General features: G+C 42.9%; 4 protein-coding genes across 10 annotated transcripts; 3 read left to right on the forward strand and 1 right to left on the reverse strand.

Annotated features, from left to right (window-relative positions):
* Positions 1-1,033: 1,033 nt before the first annotated feature.
* Positions 1,034-7,026, forward strand: LOC125519937 (putative pentatricopeptide repeat-containing protein At5g52630). 7 transcript variants are annotated; one of them, XM_087534944.1, is made up of 5 exons: positions 1,034-1,911; positions 2,738-2,795; positions 2,867-5,784; positions 6,556-6,628; positions 6,700-7,026. In XM_087534944.1, the coding sequence occupies exons 3-5, from the start codon at positions 3,839-3,841 to the stop codon at positions 6,802-6,804; spliced, it is 2,124 nt and encodes a 707-aa protein (XP_087391070.1). In that variant the 5' UTR covers positions 1,034-1,911; positions 2,738-2,795; positions 2,867-3,838; the 3' UTR covers positions 6,805-7,026. The 7 variants fall into 7 exon arrangements, 5 of the variants coding, with proteins under 5 accessions (XP_087391070.1, XP_087391068.1, XP_087391069.1 ...); XM_087534942.1 differs by having other exon boundaries at positions 1,034-2,795; XM_087534943.1 differs by having other exon boundaries at positions 2,117-5,784.
* Positions 7,027-9,874: 2,848 nt separating this feature from the next.
* On the forward strand, positions 9,875-10,507 carry SMP1 (seed maturation protein). The gene has a single exon (XM_048686724.2). The coding sequence runs from the start codon at positions 9,993-9,995 to the stop codon at positions 10,293-10,295; it is 303 nt and encodes a 100-aa protein (XP_048542681.1). The 5' UTR covers positions 9,875-9,992; the 3' UTR covers positions 10,296-10,507.
* A 4,816-nt stretch (positions 10,508-15,323) lies between these two features.
* On the reverse strand, positions 15,324-19,312 carry LOC125519708 (receptor homology region, transmembrane domain- and RING domain-containing protein 2). The gene is made up of 5 exons (XM_048684448.2): positions 18,894-19,312; positions 18,228-18,495; positions 17,676-17,900; positions 16,875-17,279; positions 15,324-16,427 (listed from the first exon to the last, which is right to left on the reverse strand). The coding sequence occupies exons 2-5, from the start codon at positions 18,370-18,372 to the stop codon at positions 15,655-15,657; spliced, it is 1,548 nt and encodes a 515-aa protein (XP_048540405.1). The 5' UTR covers positions 18,373-18,495; positions 18,894-19,312; the 3' UTR covers positions 15,324-15,654.
* Positions 19,313-22,416: 3,104 nt separating this feature from the next.
* LOC125523970 (uncharacterized) lies at positions 22,417-24,653 on the forward strand. Its single transcript, XM_048689039.2, has 4 exons — positions 22,417-22,697; positions 23,265-23,370; positions 23,974-24,122; positions 24,230-24,653. The coding sequence occupies exons 1-4, from the start codon at positions 22,509-22,511 to the stop codon at positions 24,323-24,325; spliced, it is 540 nt and encodes a 179-aa protein (XP_048544996.1). The 5' UTR covers positions 22,417-22,508; the 3' UTR covers positions 24,326-24,653.
* The last annotated feature ends 882 nt before the right edge of the window (positions 24,654-25,535 follow it).

A 25,535-nucleotide genomic window follows, 5' to 3' on the forward strand; every position in this document is an offset into this window, starting at 1 on the left:
TTTTCTATTTTTTGCACCAATTCAATTCGTTTTGTGTTTTTAAAAACTGTTTGGAATTTCGTGTTTCGCACAAAATCAACTCTATTAGCATTTCAAAAAAATCACATTTATCAAAAAATGTTCAGAATTCCAACAGTTTTTCACATGCTATGAAAAATATTTTGTATTTTTAAAATTGTCTTACATTTTTTAAATAATGTTTTTGGAATTTTGTAAATTATTTCGTAAATAATGTATTTTAAAAATGTTTCGGATTGTTTCGGACTGTTGCCCACCAGACATGAAGCGAGTTTATTTAGCTTTCGCCTCCAAAAGCGTTCAGAATGCCTTCAAATCTGTTTGACGGCGCTTAGAAAGAATGCTAGAGATAGTCACGAAGGCAAAGCCTAATTAAGGCGTTTTAACATAACGCCTCCGAAAGTTAGACATTCCACGGCACTTTTAGAAAACGCCTTCGAAAGCTCGCTGGTATTTTCAGAAAGTGCCGCTAGTTAATCTGAAGAGGAAAAACTTCTGCCGCTGTTTGCTGATTAGATCTCTACAGCTAGGCGTTTTGCCTCTAAACGCCGCAAATAATACGGGAGGGCGTTCTGCAAGATGCCGCTGAACAAAATCTAACCACGGTGTTCTACTGATCCGCCTTCATAGGCACGGCCTAACAACGGCGTTTTGCAGTTAAGCCTCTGTTGCACATGGATTCGGAGGCGTTCTGCCTCGTATACTCTGTATTTTAAGGCGATCCCTAAAAACGCCTTCGTACAACAGGTTACAAGGCGTTTCAGAAAACGCCACTAAGATTATGCCTCCAATTATTCACCGTGTTGTAGTGGGAATTCAGCATAAGAGCGTTTAGATCATTAAAGTAATGTTTTAAATGTTTTTATATTAGTTTATGGAGGAAGTCTTTCCCTAATTTTATTTAATTTTTAATATTAATAAAGCAGCTAATGCTTCTGATCGTCCGTCATTAGTACTTTTGCATAAAAGCCCCTGAAGTTAGTATGAATCAACCCGCAGTCCTGATGAGGTCAACCCGACGAGCGATTAGAAAAAAAAAACTCCAAATCGCATCACGGTCTCCAGCGTGCCGCTACGGCGCTACCCCCTGCCGCGAGCCGACGACCCCAGCCCCGCCGCAGCGCGCCGCCACTGCCTACCCCGTCGGGACTCCTACCCCTACCCCAACTGCCCCCCACGCCCGCGGCGTTCTACCGTCGGCGACACTCGACGCCGCGGCCGTTGCCGGCTCCCACACCCGCGGGCCTCCGTCTCCCCTGCCGCCGCCGCCGCCCCGCTTGTCTAGCGGGCAGGCCCCGTCCATGGGGCGCAGGGGCTACCAGCGCCCTCCCACGCCCGTGCGCGCCTCCTTCTGCCCTTCCACCACAGACGACGTCGCGTCCTGCAGCCTTCACGGATACGTCCTCCACCCTGACCGACTTCTCTGAGCCTAATGCGATCCCGGTGGTGGCCGCGCCCTGCTCGGCCCGCCGTCCTGCCGTGGAGGGCGCCTGTCGTCGGAGCTCTGGTCGTTGGTTCCAGAGTCGGGCGGTTCCACACGGGGGGCGCCTATCCCGCTGTGCCACCGATCACTTAATTCGGCTCTCTCGACTGGTGCATAATATGCTTAATTATGTTGTGATTTTTCTGTACCAATGAATGAGCCGGGTGAGTGGTTAAAATATTTGTTGGCACACGTGGCTGTGTTAGTGAGAGGTCAATCCGCATCCTTTTCCACTAATTAGCGTGATTTTGATAAGTTCAGATTCTGAGAAGGAGAAGAAAGCCTCAGGGGCCAGAGTATTCAGGAGGACACCAATCCAAATCTATGGTGTTTGAGGCAGCTTGAAAGAAGGTTTGCTGCAGGGAAGAGATAGAAAGAGCGAAATAGAGAGGGCAGGGGCGTGATCTGTTGTAAGTATGAAGTGAAGTAATCCTTCCTGTCCCGCTGTTTGTTTTCGCAAGTCTGTTTTGCACAACTCTATTTGCAGTGCGTGCAGTAACTGATCGATTGCGTTTTGAGGGTTCTAGGTGTCGAATATGACCGGGCCATTAAAATAAAAGTTGTATATCTTTTCAAGACCTTTCCAACGAATATTTATTTGCAATTTTTCGTCAGGTATTCTAGGAGATAATGCCTATCTGAAGTTACTGTCAGTTTTCGTCAGACTGCAGTTTTAGGCATGACTTCCTATTTTGCGCGGCGTTTCAAAGTAACTTCAAGGCTGAATCTTTCCATGGGGCTATGGATGTATTTTCAGTATTTGGTTTGAAATTTCCATGGAGAATGTTTTCTCAAATTTTCGCTGAGTATAGTGAAAGATACAACCTTCTGAATGCTGCTGTCCATTGCGAGTTCTGTTCTGAACTTCTGACAGTTACTGTTTTCTGTATTGAGATTTGAGAGGCATTTTAAAATATCTGTCTAGAGTACAGTTAACATAGATATAATTCATTGTTTGATCTTTCCACAGAGGATGTAAGTACTATTTTTTATTGCGTCTACAAGGAGTAATTTAACATTGCTATCCGTTTCAGTTAACTTTGTGAGATCTTCCTGAAACTATATAGTTTCGGTTGTGAGTTTCAAATTGGTTTGCCGTTTTAACGGTACTTAGAGGCCGAATGTATTGTCTTGAACGAAACTGTTGCATCTTGCTTTAGATGTTTTTTGATAAGGTAACAGCTGCCTCAACTGAAGAATCATTAACTCCCTCATCGTGTAACTTCCCTGCTGCAGGTGATTGGATCAGCGAACCTTCTCTGTAGTTTAGGATTTGATCAGTTCGAGGAACGTGGTAAGTCCCTAGCAAAATTCTTTCGCCTTATTAATATTCTGCGTTCTTTATCAGTGCGCTGGTCCATGCAGTATCATCAGAGTCATGGATCTTTGACAGAATGTAACGCATGGGCAGTATAGTATTCTCTCATGTTATGTGAACCCTCAAATTCCTTTCCATGAGACTGAACCCAACTGTTCCCAATTTTCTTATGTGTTTGTGTATACGATGGTACATAAGTGAGTTTCACCATTATTGGTCTATTTCTTGATGTTTTTTCCAAGGATATTCGATTGTTGAGTTAATTGTCAGTGATGCCATCACATTGAGTTAACTCTAAAAGTTACGTTTCTTTGTTTTCTGTGTTATGTGGAAGAATGTAGATTTGCAATGTGAAGAGTTATTCCAGGACAATAGTGGCGGCTACCGATGCAATTATTTTAATTATTATAGAACATCTGATTGACAATGCGGTCTGTGTTGCTGGAGTGAGCTTTTTTATGGAATGAAATACATGTTAAAGCAGAACCACTGTAAGATGATATTCTTCATGTTGTCCTTCAAGACAATATTTCATATGTTCTAAATATTTCATGGTCACCTAGTATTGGAGTCTGAAATTTCGCATGGTGGTGAATTACTGAATGCATGCCAAGGCAGTTCCATGCAAAAACACTTTCCTAAAAATAAAAAAGAATACCTTGCTAATTTATTAATACAAATACACTACCAATAAGGCTCTCTTTTGGACAATGAGGTTTCTGCTGGACATATGTTAAGATGAACAGGACCCCCAGCTCGTAGCTCCTGCTCGTGCTGCAGGGCGAGCCTGCATCTCTAGCTCGGCAGCTCTATCTCCTGCTTGATCAAACATCATTTGTAACATTCACCATATCACTCTGGTTAAGAGGTGAAATATTTACATGAATTAAAATACATTGTAACCTATATCCGTGGCAACGCACGGGCATTTGTGTACATATGCATATATAGAGGCCCCGGAGCATCGTATCACCGCACGGGCTTGATCACTGCATATTTTCCCCGTAGCGAACTTGCGAATGTTTTGTCCACTCGTTTGGCTCTGCTCAGCCGGTAGCCTTCCTTCACCAATGCCGCCAATTCTTCTTCCTCCAACCCCGTGCGCTGCCAATTCGACCTCCCTCCCCGCCGGCGACGCCATTCCTCACCGGAACCGAAAGCCGACAACGCGCCGCCAACGCTGCCGCATCAGTGTCACCACCGCGTCCTCTTCATCGGCCTTGTCCGCCGCCCCGGCCCTCATCGCCAACGCCCCCACGCCCCGCGCATTCTCCGCGCTTTTCAAGGCCGCCTCATCCTCCTCCCCCTCCCACTCCCTGGGTGCGCAGCTCCACGCGCAGGCCGTGGTGCGTGGCTTCTTGGGCGACGGGGATAACACCATCCTCTCCACCGCCATCCTCAACTTCTACGCCTCATGCCGGGAGCCCGACCTTGCGCGCCAGGTGTTCGACAGGATGGCACGCAGGAACGCCGTCACCTGGAACGCGCTCATCAAAGGGTACGCGCAGGCGGGCCGCCGGGACGAGGCGCTGGCGCTGTTCCGCTGCATGAGGAGGCAGGACCGTGTCGCCCCCGACAAGTACACGTTCCCGGCGCTGCTGTCCGGCATTGGCAGGAACCGTGGTGGCGGCTGCGTGCAAGAACTCGGGGGAGCCGTGCACGCGCAGGTAGTCAAATCCGGGCTGGACAAGGATCCCTTTGTGGGTGCTTCCCTCGTTTCTATGTACGCGGCTACAGGAGCACTGGAAGATGTGAAGGCCGTCTTTGATGATGTGGATACTTTGGACCCGGTTGTCTGGTCTTCTATGATCTCCGCGTATGTCAACTGCAAGGAGGAAGAAGCTGCTCTCCTTACATTCTACAAGATGTTGTGCCAAGATATTAAGCCGAGGCAGTTTGTCTACTCCAGCCTGTTTGCCATCTGCGGGAGCATGTCGATGCTGGAGACGGGCAGGCAAGTTCATGCCCACAGCCTGAAGAACATAACTGACAAGGATGCCGCCATGACAAATGCACTTTTAACCATGTACTCTGATTGTGGATGCATTGATGATGCATGGAGAGTCTTCAATTCGAACGACGTTTTGGATGTAATATCCTACAATTCAATGATTTTGGCTCTTGGGCAGCATGCACGCCCGAAAGAAGCAGTTGAACTTTTCAAGCGGATGAAGTTTTCTGGCTTGATACCTGATGAGGTCACCTTACTGAATCTTCTTTCCGCTTTCAACCATGCTGGTCTTATTCATGAAGGTTTGCATTTATTCGATTCCATGTTGGATATGGAGGGCATAAAACTGACGTATCAACATTATGCCTGTGTTATCGACATGCTGGCTCGATCAGGAGAAATCGAGGAATCCATGAAAACAATTAAGGAAATGCCCTTTGAAGCTGAAACATCCTTATGGAGGATTGTTCTTGGTGCTTGTAGCAAACACGGTGACATTGAAACGGGCATCAAGATTGCAGAAATGCTGTTTGAGATGGAACCTTATGAGCCAACAAATTATATACTACTTGGTAACATCTGTGCAAGATTAGGAAGGTGGACAGAAGCAGAAAAGGTTAGAAGTTTGATGGAAAAGAGAGGTATAGATGGGGATGATGCCTTTAGTTGGATCGAAATGGGCCAAACGACACATAGATTTGGTGTTGATGACCGTTCACACCCCATCTCCGAGGAGATATATAGGAATTTGGATAGGTTGATAGGTAGTATCAAGGCTGCAGGTTATGTGCCTGATACCAGTTTTGCCACACACAGCACAGAAAAAGACAGAAGAGAAGAATCACTACGTTATCACTGCGAAAAGCTGGCCTTTGCTTTTGGGGATTTGGCTTCTCCTTCTGGAGACACACTCCGCATCATGAAGAACCTCCGTGTTTGTGGTGATTGCCATTCTGCATACAAATACTTCTCCCTCGTCACAGGAAGAAAAATAGTACTGAGAGACAACCACAGGTTTCATCATTTCTATAACGGGGCTTGTTCATGTGTTGATTATTGGTGATGGATCAGTAAATTATTCTGTTATACTCCAATAATGCATTGTAACATTGATATAATCATCTAGTACTGCCTAGCATACAACAGAAGTGTAACATGTCTTGAGGTTTCCTTCGACAACTAGATTACTCAGAAGCCCCTTGACAACTTGGACTGCAACACCTGTGGAGTACATATTTATCCCTTTGACCCTTTGTACATTTGGTCAATATTTTCTTGCTGCATATTAATAATATGTTTACATCTGTCATTACGATTGCATTTACTTGAAGAATTGCTAAGAAAAAATTGGCAAATTTTCTTGAGAAGGTCGTGTATACGATAGGTTTGGTATGCTGTTAGAAATTACTCCCTCTGTCCCAGAATATAAGAACGTTTTTGACACTATGCTAGTGTTAAAAATGTTCTTATATTTTGGGACGGAGGGAGTACATGATATCTTGGGTCTAAGCTCTTCCAAGACTTTAGGAGAAAATGAGAAGGCATATCATAAAGTTTCTGATTATTGACAAAACTGGAAATAACAATCTTCGTTGTTTCGAGGGCAACATAATTCTTTGCTAGATTTGAAAGTATGCTGCTTCAATATATATTTTTGGCTGTTTTCTTTTACTTTATCACTCAATATGCAGTAGACTATTTTTCATTTATGCAAGTAAATAATCAGTTACTAGCTGAATAGTTTACAGTGATTTCAAGCTCTATTTTTCAATAATCTTTTTGCAGTGCTATATTTGTTGTTGCCCAAAAATGTTTAAAGCTCCAAGCTTTACATCCCCAACGATTTCTTTACACGAAGGTACATAATTTTTTCCATGGTAATTAGTAATGTCCTTTTTATTTATTAAAATGATATGGTATGACCATTAGTTTCAGGTCTTTTCGAGCTTGATGTCTTCCACACTGGAACAAAGTATTCTGCAACCATATACGCAGTGTAAACAATCATTGGAAAGGCGGATGAGAGGAAAATAAGATGAACATACAGAAGTTTGGGATTTGTTGAGGACTGGTTATTAACATATAATGGATCTGTGATCGATGTTGTGCTAGAGAAAATTGTTTATATGTAGCTGTTTACAAGGTGAATAATATGCATACAGTATTCACGAGTTAAGAAATATTTTGCATTGTGATAATCTTCTTGTATTTCACAAGTGCACTGTTGCAAAAGTAAGTTTCTGAACCTAGATTTTTTTTTTGAGATCTAGAAATTTCATATTTGAGGCAGATACATGACAGTAGATTTATGGATAAAAAAAATTCACATCATCTATTGGGTAAAGTTTGCTAGTTTCAGTAAAAGATGCATGTACGCTTATTGTAGTCTGCCGGTTTTGAAAGTTTGAATACAAGCTTCGGAATGCATATCAGTCTTTCTGTGAGCTTCATCCAAGGGCCTACAACTGCTTGGATTCGTGGCTACAGTATTGTTTGTTCACATTCAAAGGACAAAGCTTCAGGACAATAAGAGAAGAACAACCTGTCTCCCGTCATCGAACAACCTGAACGTAATCAGTTCATGAAATAGCATGAGGCAATCAACTTGAATCTCCACCTAGAAGACTGTGAATCGCAGCCATCTGGGTCATTCTTAGCACTAGGCCCTATGAAATGTACTAGTACCATGACTTCAACTAAAAACATTATGTAACTCGGATGCTATCCCACCCAAGTGTGCCAGTTTCAGGACGTAAGCAAGAAGAACAACCCGTCTCCCTCTAACCATCACGGTGATGCCACATCGTGTACGATTTGAGTCATGTGTAGTCGCAAATCCTGATGCTTCCAATTCCTAGGATGTCTGTGGGTTTCTACAGCATTCAAAAGCAATTCCAAGTTTCCAACTAGCTGAAAAATTTATGTGGTACACTGCATACGTGATGTATTTTGATATGAACATAGAAACAATCGAGCTCTACTCCTTGCTTGCCCTTAGGTACACAGGATCGTTTCTTTGAGATTATAATCTTGCGTCATCTCTCTTCGTGTGCTTAAGGGGGTGTTTGTTTCCAGGGACTTTTTCTAATCCCTACACAAACAGGGAGGGACTTTTTAGTCTCTGAAAACAAACAGGGAGGGACTTTTTAGGGACTAGAGACTTTTTAGTTGGGACTAGAAAAAGTCCTAGGACTAGAGAACCAAACACCACCTAAATAAAAGACTGTACGTTTACATTCAATATCATGTGGTGCAACAACCATACGATGCATGCTTTCATGCAGTTAAATACTGTGAGAAGGTGCACATGGTCATTCTAGTACTCTTGTAGCACCTCCTTCCTCAATAAAGTACCCAGATACAAAATCATACTTTTACGTTTCTATTTTTTGAAAAAATAATATACCCAGATACAAAATGTACATTTGCATAAATTTCCATGATGAAATACACTAAAATGAGAAGTACACACACAAAAAAAATCTGTGCTTTTTCAACACATGCATTTTCATTCTCAAAGTCCATAAAAAATTTTGTGTAGCTCGACAATCAAATTATTTCATGTGTGTGTGTGTGTGGTTGGGGGCGCACCATTCCCAGCCCAGAAAAATCGTTGTACAATTTTCTTAGGGGACTTAGGACGTGTTAGGGAGCCCTCCAGCTTCTCAACTCCTCTGACTCTACGTTGCGGTTGGTTAGAGGCCTGAATAATTGATCTTTGATCTATGTGGTGCTGAGATTTTTTTCTTCTTCTATATGTAGTTGTTTGGATCTGGGTGGGAATCATAACCTTCTGACAGCGTGTTTGGTGGTTTAAGGAAAAAGAAATGAGAATTTATGAGAGGGAGTTGGTTGAGGGATTAGATTTGGGAAGTGGTTTATTAGTCCCATGCCCACGTTTGGTATGGATGAGGATAGTTTGTGGGAATTTAAGAGAGGATTAATTAGTATCGTTGCTTGCGGGGCGTGGACAACAAACAATTTTCTCACTTTCCATTCCCCAACTCAATTAGCAGCCCCCCATCAGGGAAGAGATATGGACGAGACTTGCCTGCTCCCTTCCCGTGTGCCCATCCGTGCTCCCGCATACGTGGCTTGATTTGATTGGAACAAAATAAGGTCCGGCCCCATCCCTTAAAATCAGGGGGGGAGATGATTAGATTAGAAAGAAAAAAGAAAAAAAAACAGCCGTTGGATGAGGTGGGAGCACGGATGGGAGCACGGAAAGGGAGCAGGCAAGCCGGATATGGGGGTGTTGCACCCCTTAATTCCCTTTATTCCCCCGCCTTCTTTAATTCTCATGTCCTCCAATCATGCAAGGGATTTTAAGTCAGGCGCCGCAGGAACTCCCATTCCCCGATACAAACTCCCGCGAAACAAACACGCTGTGAAATAATTATGAATGCAAGATGTACAAGTGGTGAATAATATGCATACAATATTCACAAGTTTAGAAATATTTCCATTGTGATAATCTTCTTTTTTTCTGTTTCATAGATTTACTTTTGCAGAAGTAAGTTTCTGAACCTAGAAGTTCCATATTTGAGGAAAATACATGATATTAGATTTATGGATTCAAAAGTTCAAATCATATTGGGTAAAATAGGATTACTAGTTACATTAAAAGGTACCTATACTACTTAATTCGCTCCTAAATATAAGGTGTGTTGATTTTTTTTCAAAAGTCCACCTTGTTTGACCGAGTTTATAGCAAAATATGTCAAGAACTACAATACAAAATAAATAAAATCTTTAAATATGTATTTCATGTCGAATCTAGTGATAAGGATTAAAATCTTAGAATCTGTATTTCATGAGGAATCTAGTGATAATGATGTTTTCTTCTATAAATTTGGACAAAGTTTGACTTAAAATAATGATATATCTTATATTTTAGAACAGAGGGAGTATTATTTATCTGTAGCGTGCCATTTATTTTTGAAAGTTTGAATTCGTACAAGCTTGGGAATGCCATTATCAGTCGTTCAATGGGCTTCATGCGGGCCATGCTGTAGAGGGTTCGAGAGCGAGCTAGCATGGCATGCATGCAGCCACGTCACGGTGCGGCGTGTCCTCTTCACGCGAGCTTCACCGCCAGCTTACCTCACTTATAACAGCGCAGTGCACCGCAAGGACGACGAGGCGTACACGGATCGGAGAGACAGAGACACACCCGCACCAGGCACTCAGCTCATCCGTAGCGAGGCACATCAGCGAGAGCCATGGCGACGAGCAAGGAGGACATCAAGCACGGCACGGCCCAGGCGAGGTTGACCGTGGACGACGAGCTCAGGACCGGCTACTTCAATGGCTCGCCGCTGGAGGGCGGCAAGATCGCCGACTCCGACCCCGTCGACCTCTTCGCCCAGGCGCGGCACGTGGCCGACGCCTCGCCGCACCAGCAGCAGCAGCAGCCGCGGCGTGATCTGGGGGAGGAGGAAGGGAGGAAGGCCGGGGCGGAGGAGCCGCGGGCGCAGGCGCGGCAGGGGATGGGCGCCGGTGGACGTCAGCTCGGGCGCCAGTAGCTGGCTAGCTAGCCGTAGTACCACGGCGATGTAGAGCTACCTAGAAATAAAGTTACCGAGGCCGCCGGCCGGCCGGACGGCCGCTGTTGTATGTTTTATGTACCATCTGATGTCAACCGTGTGAGAAGCACCAGCTAGCTGCTTTTGTCATAAGTTTCACCCTGCATAAGAGGAGCTGTAGAAGATAAATGAACCACAGTGTTGGTGATCAATTAGCTGGACTTATCATCTTTATTTCCTTATAGAGATAGCAAGTAAGAAAATGATGTCTATGTGGAGCAGAGACATAAGTCAAGTGTAAGTAAATCGCCCTGAGAGCGAGTACAATAATTGACTTATAGCTTACTTACACTTGCACGATATTTTCCTCTATGTGGAGAAGAGGCATAAGAAAATGATGTCTATGTGGAGCAGAGACATAAGAAAATGATGAAGAGCGAATATAATAATGGACTTATAGCCTGCTTACATAACTTCCGTCGGTGGAAGTGGGCAAAAATAGTTGGAGTAAGTACAAAAAAGAAAATCAGTAAGTATGAAAAAAGAGATAAGAGAGAAGAAAATGCAATACATATGAAGAAAAATTAATGAATAAGTATGAAAAATGAGATAGAGAGAAGAAAATGCAATAAAAATGAAGAAAAAATACAATAAATATGAAACAAAAGAGGTGGATAGAAGGTGAAACAAAGTATGACAGCTATAATAGATATGAAGAAAGCACGAAAGAGATGGATAGAAGGTGAAACAAAGTATGACAGCTATAATAAATATGAAGAAAGCTGAAATAAAGTACTCCTCTGTAAACTAATATAAGAGTGTTTAGATCACTATGCTTTTATATTAATTTATAGAGAGAGTAGTACTCAACCTTGTTTCATAAGTGACTATAAAAGATAACCATATACTTATAACATGATAATATCATATAGCAAGCAACTGGTTGTATTATTAATCATGCTTAAATAGTTAAAAGAGATTTTGAATTCTCTAAATGATTTACATGAATGACTATAGATATTTATATGAATGACTATAGATGATTATATATGACATGACATTATCCAACATCATATAACCAGTAACTGGCTATATTATTAACAATGTTTTAAATGATTAAAGTAGTTTTCGAACGAAATGTTCTCTTCCAATGTGTTACATGTTCTTGTGCAGCCTATGAGGCGTTTGATAGGCTTAGGCTGCATCAAGCCTAACTAAGTTAGGCTGTATCAAGTCTAACCAAACTTTGACGGCTAAATGCTGAGCAATTTGATTGTCTGAGTTGCATGTAGAAATTGGCTTGCACGAAATTTACAACACTCTCAGCCAGGTCCGTCAGAAACGCATTTACTCTACAGGAAAGAGGCACAAAGCTATGCCATTTTACACTACGGAAAGAATGTACAGAGTCAAGCCCCCAACAACAAAAAAAGATATACACCAGAATAAGGATGTCATTTTATACTACGGGAAGGATGTACAGAATCGGGCCCCCCAAAACAGAAAAAGATATACACGACGATAAGGATGCGAGCGCTCTCTAGCGTCCAATGTAGGCTTCAGCTTAGTATATTTTTGTGCAGCCTAGGATACACAATTATAATTACTAAGCTCTCTAGCATACACAATTACTAAGCTCGCTCTCTAGTACTCCCTCCTTTCCGGTTTATAGGGTTTATCTCAAAATTTTAGTTTTTTCATTTTATAAGGCTCAATTTGATTGTTCCCTATCACATATTCAGACTTTAAGGTGCATTAAATCATTGCATACAAGTATTAAGAGAAAACTGACCAATGCATGCATTTTATGCATGCATGCATTGCAATTAATGCATTCGTAAACATAATTTTTTGAGGAAAACAAGAGCATTAATTGAGTGCTTTTGCAAACTGCAAAAAATATTTCACCACTCATCATCTACCTTGGTTGGTGAGATTTTTGAATTGAGCCTTATAAACCGAAAAGGAGGGAGTACTAAGATCTTTAGTGTGCACAATTACTAGGCTCGCTCTCCAATGTAGGATGCAGCCTAGCATATTTTTATGCAGCCTAAAAGCCTAGCGTACACAATTACTAAGCTCTCTAGCATTCATTGTGCAGCTTGAATGCCTGGTTGCTCCAGGCTATCCTTATATACTTTATCGGTTTTATCTCAAATGAATGTATTTGAAGTAATTACTAAGCTCAACATGAATGTCTGGTTGCTATCGGCTATTTTATATGATTATTATGCTCTAGAAATAAAGGACTTAATTGCCTCACACTATCCTTGTAATTGATAAGGGTCAATTCTTTTGGGGCTATTGTCAGTTGTTAAAATAAGTTGCCTCCTTTCAGTCTCTTTTTTAGCTTATTGTCAGCTATGGAAATAAGTTGCCTTTTTTCCCAAGTTATTCTAGAAGCCCGTACTAAAATTTTATTTAAATACTTAACAATTAAGGGTTAAATTTTTTAAAGGCTACTAATTAACGGTTGTTAACTGATAGTAGACTTGAAATAAAATTATATTGAGCCTCTAGAATAAACTAGGGACTTTAAGGTTTTTTTTAAGTAGACCCTAAGGCCTTCTTTGGTTCATAGGATAAGAATTTTACAGAAATAGAAAAATTATAGGAAGTGAAATGACATGCATCTTAATTCCTATAAAAAAAGAGATGTCATTTGATTGATAGGATAGGAATTTTTCATTGAGTCTAGGCTAATGTTTTTTTCCTCTAAAATGTGAAGGATTGATTCCTATCCTACATAGAAATAGGACTCCATTCCTATAAATCAAAGGGCTTCAAAGAAATTTTTCCTTTGCAAATCCTATCCTATAGAGTTTCTACAAAATATCTACAAACCAAAGGAGGCCTACGGGTCTAGCCAAATCATGTGTCTCGCAGGACAGTATAGGAACTAGGAACTGACATTTCATTAAAGCACTTTTTAAATAATTAAATAAACACACAAATTTTATTTTTTTGTGAATTTTAAAAAATGTTCACAATGTTTCAAAAAAAATCGAGTATCTAAACAATGTTCGTATATTTAAAACATTCTTTTAAAATATTTGAAAAATATTCATGAATTCTAAAAAATCATAAGTTTTATAGTTGTACAAGATTTTTAAAATTTGATTGCTAATTAAATGTTCATTGATTTAAATGAATATTTTTATTTGAAAAATCTTCAATGTTTTAGTAAATGTTCATAATTATGAAGAAAAGGTTAGGAATTTAAAAATGTAATGATATATTTAAATTATGTTTCTGAATTTCCTAAACCATGGGTAAGCCATGGAATAGAAAATAAGCTTAACGAATTACTTATACCACAACTACAGGGTATTACAATTAGGAATTAGAGTATACAATTATGTGTGTTATACATCTTCTGTGGTCCACAAAGCACATGTAATAAAGAAATATTTATTTACTTATTTAAATATTAATTGGGCGAGCCATGGGCAAGAAGTACTATCCATGCTCCAACCCATGCACAAGAAGTACTATCCATACTCCGACCCATGACTAACCAGGTTACCCATGATTTTGTCTTTCGATAAAACATCGTACACATGCCTGGATATTAAAACCCATGGATAAAATTAACATCCTAGTTAACATGCCACAACCCAAAGAGAAATAAACAAGCTCTTTGTAGACACCTTCAAAAAAGAAAAATGAAGCATGTAGACATTATCATCACCGGCGTAAAACCTCATCGAAGACTGTAAGCATTGGGAAAAAGCCGACCACATCAAAAGCCACAATGACAAACCTAGAAACGGCTAATCAAGGTCTAGTGAAGAGGAGACACCTTCAGGTGCTCCAAAGGAAGAGGGTGCCACCACCATCATCGTCGGTACCAATCGATCCCCATCGAAAAACAAGGTTTTTGCCTAGATACCTAAGCCTTCCACCTACCCAAGCCCCAAGGGCCAAGCCACTGCCAATTGAAAGTGAGACATTTCCTGCATCACACTAAGAGTAGCAGACCATGGCCGCCAAATTTGAGTCTTTGATCGAGCCATGATGACATCTTGGAGGCAAGTCCACACATAGGCATAACACCACCACAACTGAATTCTACAGCCATCACAAATGCCTGAGCACCCATGCCACCACTAGGACCGTCCCCATCCACCCTCGGCCCGCCACACCACTTTTTGCTTCCGCTCCGTTGCCGGATACCGTGGCGACCTAGCTCCATCGATGGAGCGAATGGGCCCCGGGCCAGTGCACAAGTGACCATCTCCACAACTGAGCCACCCTGAGGCAGCACGGACCACGCCCACTGCACACCACAAAACATACATGACAGCTATCAGAAAACTATCCTAAACCGAAAAGATAAACCGAGTCTAGCTGCCCCCCCAACTCCTTTTTTTAGGAAAACTGACACGCTAAGAGCAACTCTAGTAGCCCCCCCCCCCCCCTTTTTTTTTCTTTTTTAAGGAAAACCGACATGCTTAGAGCAACTCTAGTAGAGTTGCCATAATAGTAGCCTTGCATATGGCGCGTTCCATATGCATTGTGCAGGCCGTCGAGGCAAAGTGCAAAGTCAGAATCGCCATATTGGCTGCCTCAAGAAATCCATGTGGGAATTGTTCATCAATGGCTAGAAGACATCTTCATTCCCCACACCAATGAAAGTTTTTCTTTCAACAACGATTTGATCTAAGATTTCAACATGGATTTCAAAAAGGATTACAACTAGGATTTGAACAATTCTCTACTAATTGAAGTACGGGCTCTTCTTCTTGGAAGTGATCTCTGTAGGCGGGGGAAGCTTCGGTTGCCCCAATCTCTTTTTCTATTTTATATCTTTTTACAGTCTTAGGTGTACCTCTTCTTCTGCGGTATATACTTCTCTAGTTGTATTTTGTACTGCATTGCGTTCTTTATGTATGCGAAGGCAACCAAAAACCAGACCCAGAACAAATAACTAAAAGCCAGACCAAAAACCAATAACAAAAAACATACAAGCAGTATAAACATGATTACAGGTCCGCCATAGGCACTGGTAAACCCTTCAAACCAGAGTGAGAACGAACAAGATTAATATATTTCTCTGAAGCATTCATGAACAGAATATATACGTCATCTTACTAGCACAAGGCATTTCTGACTGCAACTAACAGTAGATCCCTATTAAACTGCAATAATATACACTCCTGGCATCATCAGTAGCACACACGCCTCAAGACAATCCTTGCTAGTTGGTCAGATTAAAGGTCACCGGCTCTACCCAGGCAGCTTCCTATTGCTCATTCAAATCCGCTTCACAATGGTGGCCGCCGCTGAACGCCTCATGGAGAGCTTATTCTATTGTAACAGGTCTAACTGGACTTCAATGGTGAACCTGTAAGGGCAATCAGCACCCTGGCAGCGACTGAGCCGATGTTGCAGCAGATAAGCTCACATCAGAATCAGGGCAATGCTGCAGGTAGGCCTGACGGAGCGACTGGGTCGATGCTGAAGCTGATAGACTCGTTGCCGAGTCGCCACCATCCTGCAGCAGGATCTGTTGTGGCGACTGGGGCACCATGGTAAATAAGCTTGACCCTGACTCTGTGCGATGCCTCAGGTAAGGGTACTGCTGCCCTGAAGAGCCAGGATAATAACTTGGAGGCCCGTTCTCAGAACGGGGGATGTGGGGTGAACCTACAAACTGTCCAGAGAATCTGTAGCCGAAAGGGGAGACATGTGGTGATGTGTATCCGATGCTGATCGGCGGAGAAAAATGCCCTCCACCCAGGGAGTGCGCGGATGCAAGGTGCGGAGTGTTAGACCATGGCGATGACATGTTTGCAAGGTCTACACTGCTCCTACTTGTACTGATAGCAGGTGAGTTGGAAAAACATCTGCATGGGTTACGGGTGTGGAGGATACTGGAATTGGAGTTAGTGCGGGACATGGACTGCCATGAAGGATGCCGGCTTATTGTCCTTGGAGGAGATGCTGCTACCATTGAACGAAAAGAAGACAAAGCTGTCGATTCAGCTGGTAAGGGAATAGCAGAAGAAAGCAAAGGGGTAGACTCTGATGGAGGGAGATTTGACATTCCAGCATTTGCATCTCGCTTGCATACAGGGCAGAATGTCCTCCATGATGTGAGCCACAGGTCCACGCAAGCAGCATGGAACTCTGTAAGATGAAACAGCCAAGTATCAGTGCACTGGTTGAAAAAAAAAGCTTCACATAACAGAGGGTTCGGTAGCACTGCAATACTTAATTTTCAGATCTATAGTGTAGAATTCGTAGTGTAGATTTATCTACATTAAGCGACCAGGAAACAAATGAAATCTAGCAAGACCATATTCAATTGAGTTTGTATCAAACATACAAAGGGATATTACGTGGAGTTATTGTGATTATGATGTAAGTTTTGATCAATGACACCATTCTCTTGCTACTATTCTGGTAGTAATGCAGCAAGTATATTCTAATTCCCAACTTCAAATCAGCAATGACTAGTAGACAGATTAATCTGGTTGTACATAAATTGCACAGGCATCGAGATCTCAGACCATCAGATCCTATTATGCAATAACTAGAAAATAATTGTGATATTTAAATGTGAGAAGAACATACTGTGACGACAAGGCAGCACCCTTATCTTTTCACCAACACTGTAGTCTTCCAAGCAAATGGCACATGTTGACGAAGTACAATTGTCTTCCTGGACTTTTGTAAAAATAAGACTCGGCATTGCCTTGACTAACTGACTGCTCATTCCATGAAATTCTCGTGCTGCAGGTATTCGAGCCCTGTCCCTTCTCATCTGGTGTCTTCTCACAAAGAAACAAGTGGCCAGAACAGCAGACATAGCAAGCAGTGCTGTGAAAGATATTGCCATGATTGACAAAGCTGAGTTATCACGCGTTGATATTATCCACACCTGAGCATCACTTTGACCTGAATATAGTTTCAACACCTCTCCTGACGTCTTAGAGATGAAGACCGCATATATGTCGATACCGGATGAGCTTCCAGCCACTGTTAACACTTCCTAGTTAAATACTGTTGAAAATATGTGCACAGAATAGATAATATTGGAGAAAACAAAAGGCTATTGAAAAAAACACATGTCAATTGTCATAACATTTTTATGCCAGATCAAGTTTACAATTGATTTCTGCTTCTTTTTTTCTTAGCGAGGTGTAGTCTGAAAAAGGTCACAGGTGCGTCTAACCATTTAAATTTCATGATACAGGATCAGATATTTGTATACCTACTTGTTATTCCTCTGACCTCTCTAATGTTTAGCTACCAAAGCATCATGAATCACCCATCTTATATGCGGTGATCATGAGCGACACGTTATTAAAGATATACAGACTAAAAGAAAAACAAATAATGTCAGGACCAAAAGGAGAAGTCAAGGAACATTACTTGAAACAAGGACACCGTGGTCTTTGTTATCATATACTATCACAGCCTTGAATCCGGCATCCTGAGCATTTCTGACTTTATCATCAAATTGGCAGCCGCCTCTTAAAATCAATGCAAATGGTGATGCAGGCCCTTCGACTGCTTTCTTTGTCAGAGGACTGCAAGCATCAAGAGGTTCGACGGTGTAAATTACACCGTTTAAACCTGAACCTTTCACTTCTGGAGCTGCAAAATGTTGAAATACCAATAAGTTCTTCTTTAACTTAGCTTTGCACATTATAAAGCATGTGGAAATTGCCATACAAGAGGTAATAACATTATAAAGCATGTGCAAATTGCCATACAAGAGGTAATAAAAGCAGCACTGCCAAATACTAGTCTAACTACCAGGACGCACGACAAGCAATCAGTCCATTCATCAGTGATGACTCGAATTATGGATTCAGGATAATAAAAACAAATGTACAGTAACAACGAAACGAAATAGTAGTGAGTTGATAATTGATTGGTACTGAAACAGAGGGGAATTGGTTAATTTATTATAGCACTCACTAAATGTTGCCTCGACATCACTGAAAGACAAGGTTGTGTTATTCGCCATCAGCACCACACTGCAAGCTCCCGGCTGAGCCATGAGACAAACCACTGCACATAACCAGAGGGAAAATGATCTCCCTCCTCTTCTTGCACGGTTCATCTTGTCAGACCTCCTTTCCTTTGGTGCCAACCAAGAGAAGAGCAAACACCGACCCGCCAAATGAGAACTCAAAACCTGTGAGACAACACTCTCTCGCTCCAAAGCACCGATCCTCTACTAGCCCTGCAATTGCATTCCAAAAAATGAGCCATCAAACTAATAACCAGTAACTGTACATATCTTTTATAGCATTCATTCAAATGTAGCACACAAAGGAGAAACCTCTAAAATTTATTTATTAGACAAAAGAAGATGTTTTCATGGGAGGACGCAACCTGCCCCAAAACCTCGGTAGACTCCAAAATTATGCGGAGAAGAACAGAATCCTATCAATCCGTGGGTGTGAAATCAGCACCCAATAACTTAGAGAGAAAAGCAATTCGGCCAAAGGATGGCACTTTTAGCTGGAATTGAGCTGAAAAGAAACTAATAGCGGTGGCATCTCGCGACTCGGCTACAAAAACTTGACCAAATTTAGCCTGGCTTTCGAATCTAATCTTTAAAAAGGAGGGATTTTTCACCTGGAAACAGAGAAGACGAAGGGGGCGAGAATCGGCGGTGTTACTGGGCGCGCGGCTGTGAGGAGACCAGAAGGATGGAGACGTCGGCTGCCATGGGAGGGGCGGGACGGGGGGAACCGGCCGTGGGATTACGCATAGGTGGCGAGATTGACGGCGAATTCAGTGGGGGGGGGGGGGACAGGCGGAGGGAGGGGCAGAGGAGAAGTCGAGATTGGGAATTGAAATCGCAGGTTTGGTGCCCCGCTCGATCCGATTTTTCAGTGTGTAATGTTTTCCGCCCATCCATCTCTATCCGTGGGGATTTTTAACTATTTTACCATGGCTGTCGGCATCCTCGTCCTGGATCCAGAACCAGCGGCGGCGGCGGTGCCTCTAGGGATTAATCTGTGTGCCGCTCCAGCTAGCTAGATGTCTGTCACTGGTGGCCCTGCAAGAATCTTGTTGCACTTCTCCTCTTCTGGTTTCGTCCAATGGGTTTTTCTTCTTTTGCCTCACGTCGGCTTCGTGGTATGTTTATGACGCTGATGATTTTTGCGGCTCTGAATTGATCACAAGCGTTGTCGAACGAAGCCACCGACGCGGTATTATCTATCGTCTCATCCGGAACATTCAGGCCAGCGGCGAGCTGATGGGAGGTGTGGGAGGAAATTCACACACGTGTGGGCATCTATCAGAGCATCCACAACCGGACCCATTTCTACCTAAATGTTCGGGCGGACAGTCCGGAGACTCCCGGCATCGTCTGGACTAGAAAACATCATTCAACGAAACCATAAAGTCAGCTCATACGTCAACTGAAACCCTAAAGTCAGACCATATGTCTGGCCTGTCCAGCATCCTCAAACGCGGTTCATATGTGAGGTGGATTTGTGACTGTCATAGAAGTTATCATCATGCCGTACCCGATAGGCTAGACATACTTCAAGTTCCTCCAAAATGATAAGGCCCATCAAATCCACTGCCCTCCCGTGTTCGTCCTTCCTTTCCAACCTTCGAGTTGTTACCCTCCTTCACCCTTGCTCCACGTTTTCACCCCCGTGCCAAATGTCGACGACTAACACCACCACCATGGACGATGGCTCGACGGAGTTCGTGGGGGCCCCAACCCTCGTGAGAAAGGCGGAGACCATCGCCCGAAGGGAGCGAAGCGTCCGCATAGTAGCAGTGAAGGGAGTTGCGTTGAAGGAGGCCATAGACCTCGACTTTGCTGCACATGTCATCTGCCTCGCCGGCGAGAAGGTACCTACACTCGTCCATGATTGTACCCGACATCGTTTCGGCCACATAATGGTTGGGCATGTCTGATGTCCGGACACGGACGAAAGAGGCCAGGAGGACGACGTCGAGGACACGGCTTACGAGTCACCACAACTCCAACGGTCACGGAGAATGTCAGGAATCACCGATACTGGGCATGCCCTCGTCATGTTTGATGAAATTTCGGACCTAGATACACATGTTTTTTCATGTGCATTTTTAGATCAATTTTAGGATGGTTGTTTTCAAGGTAGTCAGAGTTAGAATTCGGAGTCGGACCGTTTTTCCTTAGACAAAATCGATTCATAGTATCAAGTTGTGAAACTGAGGAGTCTACTAGAAATACTCAAATAGTAAAAAAATTTATACCTACGCCAAAAATTTATATATATTCTATAGATTCTTAACACCGAATGTAGAGCAAAAACCGTACACATCAATGGTACTTGTATTCCACTTCTTTTCATGGCTAACCTACTATCTAACTTGCATGTATGTAACACACATGAGAGGAAATATATAGAAAATTTAAATCTTCAATGCATGAAATTTACTTAAAAGATTTTTTTAGAGTTTATGAATAGCCAATCACTTGTATAGCTAACCCGCAGTACTTAAACTTCAAGAGTCTTGCTTTTCTTCTACAATCAACCTTGGCGTCACGTCAATTCTTAGTTTCGGTCTATTTAGGCTTGGGAAGGGAATAAAGGGCCATGAGGCATGTGAAAAATGGTTTGGATCATGGCATACTATTCTGCTAGAATTTAAAAATGACTTAAATAAATTAGTAGCATCGGATATAGTCCATAGCATAGTTGGGATTCTGCAATTTTGTACGGGATTCTATGATTTGGATCACGACTCAACATAGATTCTACCTGATCCAGATTCATAGTGGGTCTCGAATCGACATGCTTCTGTAGAGTCGTGACATCATAGGATTTTATGAGTCGAGTCCGTAATCTGACTACCTTGGTTGTTTCATTGTGATGCATCTTTTAAAACACATTCATGATGGTCAAGTAGCTCCGCATTATGACTTAGACAATACCAATTATCCTTTGCTTCATGTTGGGCAAACATCTGGCCCTAAAAGGAAGAATGCACCAAAGGCAAGAGGAGTGACATTACATTCCTTGGAAATGATATTTGTTTCCGGTTCAATTTACAGTTTCACATGCCATGGAAACAAGCACACTAATTCGAATTGAAGCCCACTTCAATATCATGATTGATTTGGTAATGGACCCCACTCCAGTTCCTTGAGCACAGTGTCTACATCAAACGAAGTCTAAACAGATTTCTATTGTAAAAATTTGGAAAAAAATTAGTTCATGAGTCTCACTCTCACACACTTATCAGGCCTACGCATATGTTGGACGTGTCCCATGCCATACCTCGAATTTTTTGTGAAACCAAAAGTTTACGAAAAGAAAAATAATTGGCTTCAATCGACTAATAATCAGGTTGCGTCCATCGCGTTGAGCGATTGCCACGCATTTGCATGGGGCGCCACTTCACCGCTATCCTTATCGCGACCTAAACGCCTCCTTCACACTTTTCTCCCACATTGCGAAAACACTTGCAGTTTTAACAGCTTGGACAACGCCCTCGCCAGCGGTGTTGCCCGCCCGCACGTGGTTCGCCATCAAGCCGCACCCCTCGTCGCTGCTCGGCGGCCTTCCACATCCGCCCAACCCCTGCGTCGCTGTTGCCGCTAGAGGACGCTCCCAGCCCGGTGGCATTGGCGAAATCAAAGGGCGCATTGGTGCCCACACGTGCTCGTCATCCTCTCCTCCTCAGTGGAGCACAAACTGGATCCAATGAGTACATAGCTTGCCGAGACACTCTGGCATGGTTCGGTCTCCAAATAAGATCAATGTACCTCCTTTCCACGTGGATAATGCTGGTCAAGTTCCAACTAGTTTGGAGCAACTTTTTAAATTGTGTACAAGGGATTAAAATTCTAGATACCAAAATTTTACAAATTAACTAGTTTGCATTTTTGCAACATCAATAAAAATATGGTATTACATATAATATTTATTTTTAATTTTAAAGTTGAAATTCTAGTGGAATTAGATTTTGAATGAAATTGATTGAATCGTATTCGATTATTGGAAATCAAACGAGGTTTCTTTTTTGAGGGAAGGAAATCAAACGAGGTGCAAGCAGAATGGGCACGAGATGCTTAAACAAGCCCAGCCCAGTTAAGGAAGAACTCGGCCCAAGTGTTTCCAGCGTTTAAAGTCACTGACGTGTGGTCCCGAATTAGCAGAGGGAACGGCCTTTTGCCTTTGCGTCTCTTGCAGAGAAAGGAGGAGAGCAGTGCAGGAGGAGATCAGATCACGAGACGAGATGGCGGCGTCCTCCTCCTCCCCAGCGGCGGCGGCGGTTGGGCGAGCGGTCGAGGAGGTGCGTTCGGCGCTGAACGAGCACGCCGACGTGGTGGCGGAGCTCTTCGGCCGCGTCTCCACCGAGCTCCGCGGCGGGTTCGGCCCCGCCGTCGACACTTTCGTCGGCTTCTTCCACGCCGTCGACTGGAAGGTGCGTCTTTTCTCCCTCACCCCCTGCTTCGCTCGCTTGACCCTAGGATTTAGTCCACCGGGAAGCAGAAGCCGCTGCCGCAACCGCCGACGTCAGTGTGCTCGTTGCCGACTAAATCCAACGGACGCTGTGATTTTTCACCGCCGGCCTCGCCTGGATCTCTCTTGAGAGGCAGCGATTGTCTGGGTAGTTATGCTATGTAGGACGAACAATTTCATGTGGTTCATCTCCGCGCGATTCCACTGCCTCCTCATTCCTGTGAACTAGTAAATCAATGGAACAACACCGCTGTGCATCTAAGAATGAAGTCCGCAACAGGGTGCAAGTTACATAATGCCGCTTGTGATTACTCCAATTTCGGAGCTTCCATGTTGATGGTTTACCACATGATACTCAGTAACTAGTACTTCTGTAGTTCTGTGTAGTCATATACCATTGTTTTCTTGAATCGACCGCTGCATGTCGGTTCATGTTTTATTGTGTAAAAATAATCAACTTCGCCTCATCTGATGAGTAATCGTCGTCCCTGTTCTTACCTTGACTAATCTGCTCCATCTGTGTCTTCAGGAACCTTGGTTGATCGGCATGATAAGTTTCCATGCCATTCTGCTACTGGTAACCATCATCTCCAGGAGGAACATCAATTTCCAACTTATCTTGTCAGCCTTAACATGTGAGTATTACTTTCCTATCATTGTTCATTTATTTGGCCTTCAGACTCCTAGTACCGTTAGCTAGTTTTGTAGAATGTGTACATCATTCATGTCATACTAGTTCCGAATGTCATGCTATACCGACCATAAAGTATCGATATTTTTTTATGATTGCTGAGCTTAGCAGTTTTATGTATTGTGTCGCCTTGAAACCGTCAAAATAATCACACTGCACATGTCAACTCTGTAAAGCTTATCTAATTTGCAGCGGCACTGGCAACTTCCAACTTCTTCATAAATGTTGGTTTAATCATGTCAGCGAGGTTTCAGTGTAGCGTTTTTCTCTCCGGTTTCTAAATGTGTACTGTACGTGAGATGAGAAGACCTTCACCTTCTTTGCTATTGTGCCTGTTATTTTACATCGGTGTAAAATTTAACCACACAAGTAGTTTGAATATTTCAACAAGTAATTAGTAAATGTAACCTTGACATTGAGAGATAATGTTTCCTCTTTCCATTCCAATGCAAGTCGGGATTTAGAGGCAAAGCGCCAGCAAAGCAATAGCTTTTGTAATACGCTAGATTACCCCCTTTGCTTACCTGATGTACTCGACTCATTGCAGTTTCTGGTGTATTCCTTGCCGAGAAACTAAACACGTTCCTAGGACAAAACTGGAAGAGCTTCTCAAGCCAGAATTACTTTGATCCCCAAGGCCTCTTCATCTCGGTCATGTGGTCTGGCCCCCTGCTTCTGATTACGATACTTATTCTGGTAAGCGCATCGCCTGCCGTCTCATTCACTGGTGTCAGTCTGCATCCCCTTCCGCTTTGCTTATGCGCAACTGCCTCCTGTGCGTTTGCTGTGCGCTTGTTCTGCAGGTGAACACCCTTGTGACACTCTGCATGCTGATGGTAAGGTGGAAAAGGGCCGAGCTCAAGCACCGCGCTCGTGAGGCCCGCAGCAAGCAGGAGTGATGCTGCTGACATGCCCTTGAACTGCGGATCTGTTGTGCGGTAGGCGATTAAGCTGCTGATCTAACGGAGAAGTTTGATTGGAACAGTAAAGTGGAAGATTAATTAGTCCTTGATTTTGATTGATGGTCTAGCTTTTCGTCTCTGGTACCGAAGCACACGGTTTTACACATGTATTAGCTGCTGTTCGTCAAATTTAAGGGATATGTTTGTGTAGGGAGCTCTGAATGTTATTTGGATGGCTGCAGGAGCCAAGTTCATCGTATATGCATTGCTTTGGATGAATGTTATTTGGATGACTGCAGGTTAATTGGTCCTTGATTTTGATTGATGGTCTAGCTCTCCAATACCTCGGTTTCATTTGTTCTCTGATTGTTTTAGTTTTTTTCAGTTACTTGAGACGGCAGTTTGGTTGGGACATATATAGTGATTTGGTTTGAGTTGATGTTGCGTGGAGTCCATTCATGAACCCCTCCTTTCCTCGTCCCTTGTGCTCCCCTCCCCCCTTCTGTCTTTCTCCTTTGATCTACCGTTGTCTCCTGATCAAGCTCTGCGACGTTGGCATCGCTATTGACCCTCCACCTTATTTGTCAGCCCCTTCCTTTTCCTTGCCTACTTATCCACTGCTCATCTCCTCCCTATAAAACATCGCGCCCTGAGCACAAAATCGAAACGTTCGCTCCCTAGCTTTCCAATATAGATAGAGAAGGAAAAAGAAAACAAATAGTAACTGCATGACTTTGATATTTCGTAATAAACAATTTCAATAAAAACGGTTGTAGAGGCCAAGAGCACTCCCTTATCTCTCTTTTTTCAAACCATGAACGAGAGCGCGGGAGATGCATGTAATTCATTTGGGTGTGTCTAGGGCACATCTAGATGTGCTCTAGTTATTGCACATCTAAGTGAGTGAATCAAGTATAAAAAAAAGAAAGAAAATATTCACACGAATCTTAATGTAAAATCAATAACATATGACTTAGATATGCAATACTTATGGCACATCTAGATGTGCTTTAGCAAAACTGTAATTCATTAAGCACAAATATATTACACTGCCGAGGACGGCACAACCCATAGATCCCCAAAGTTGGCACGACCCTTGCAACACCACGGCCCAAGAAAAATCGGGGCAATAGGTAGGATGGTGATGAGGGGAGAGCGGGGGTGGCTTGGGTTAGAACACAACCCCCTTCCTTTTCGGGAAAAGGTA

This window comes from Triticum urartu, chromosome 7A (genome assembly GCF_056163025.1).
Source record: "Triticum urartu cultivar PI428250 chromosome 7A, HENAU_Tu73, whole genome shotgun sequence".
Classification (NCBI taxonomy): domain Eukaryota; kingdom Viridiplantae; phylum Streptophyta; class Magnoliopsida; order Poales; family Poaceae; genus Triticum; species Triticum urartu.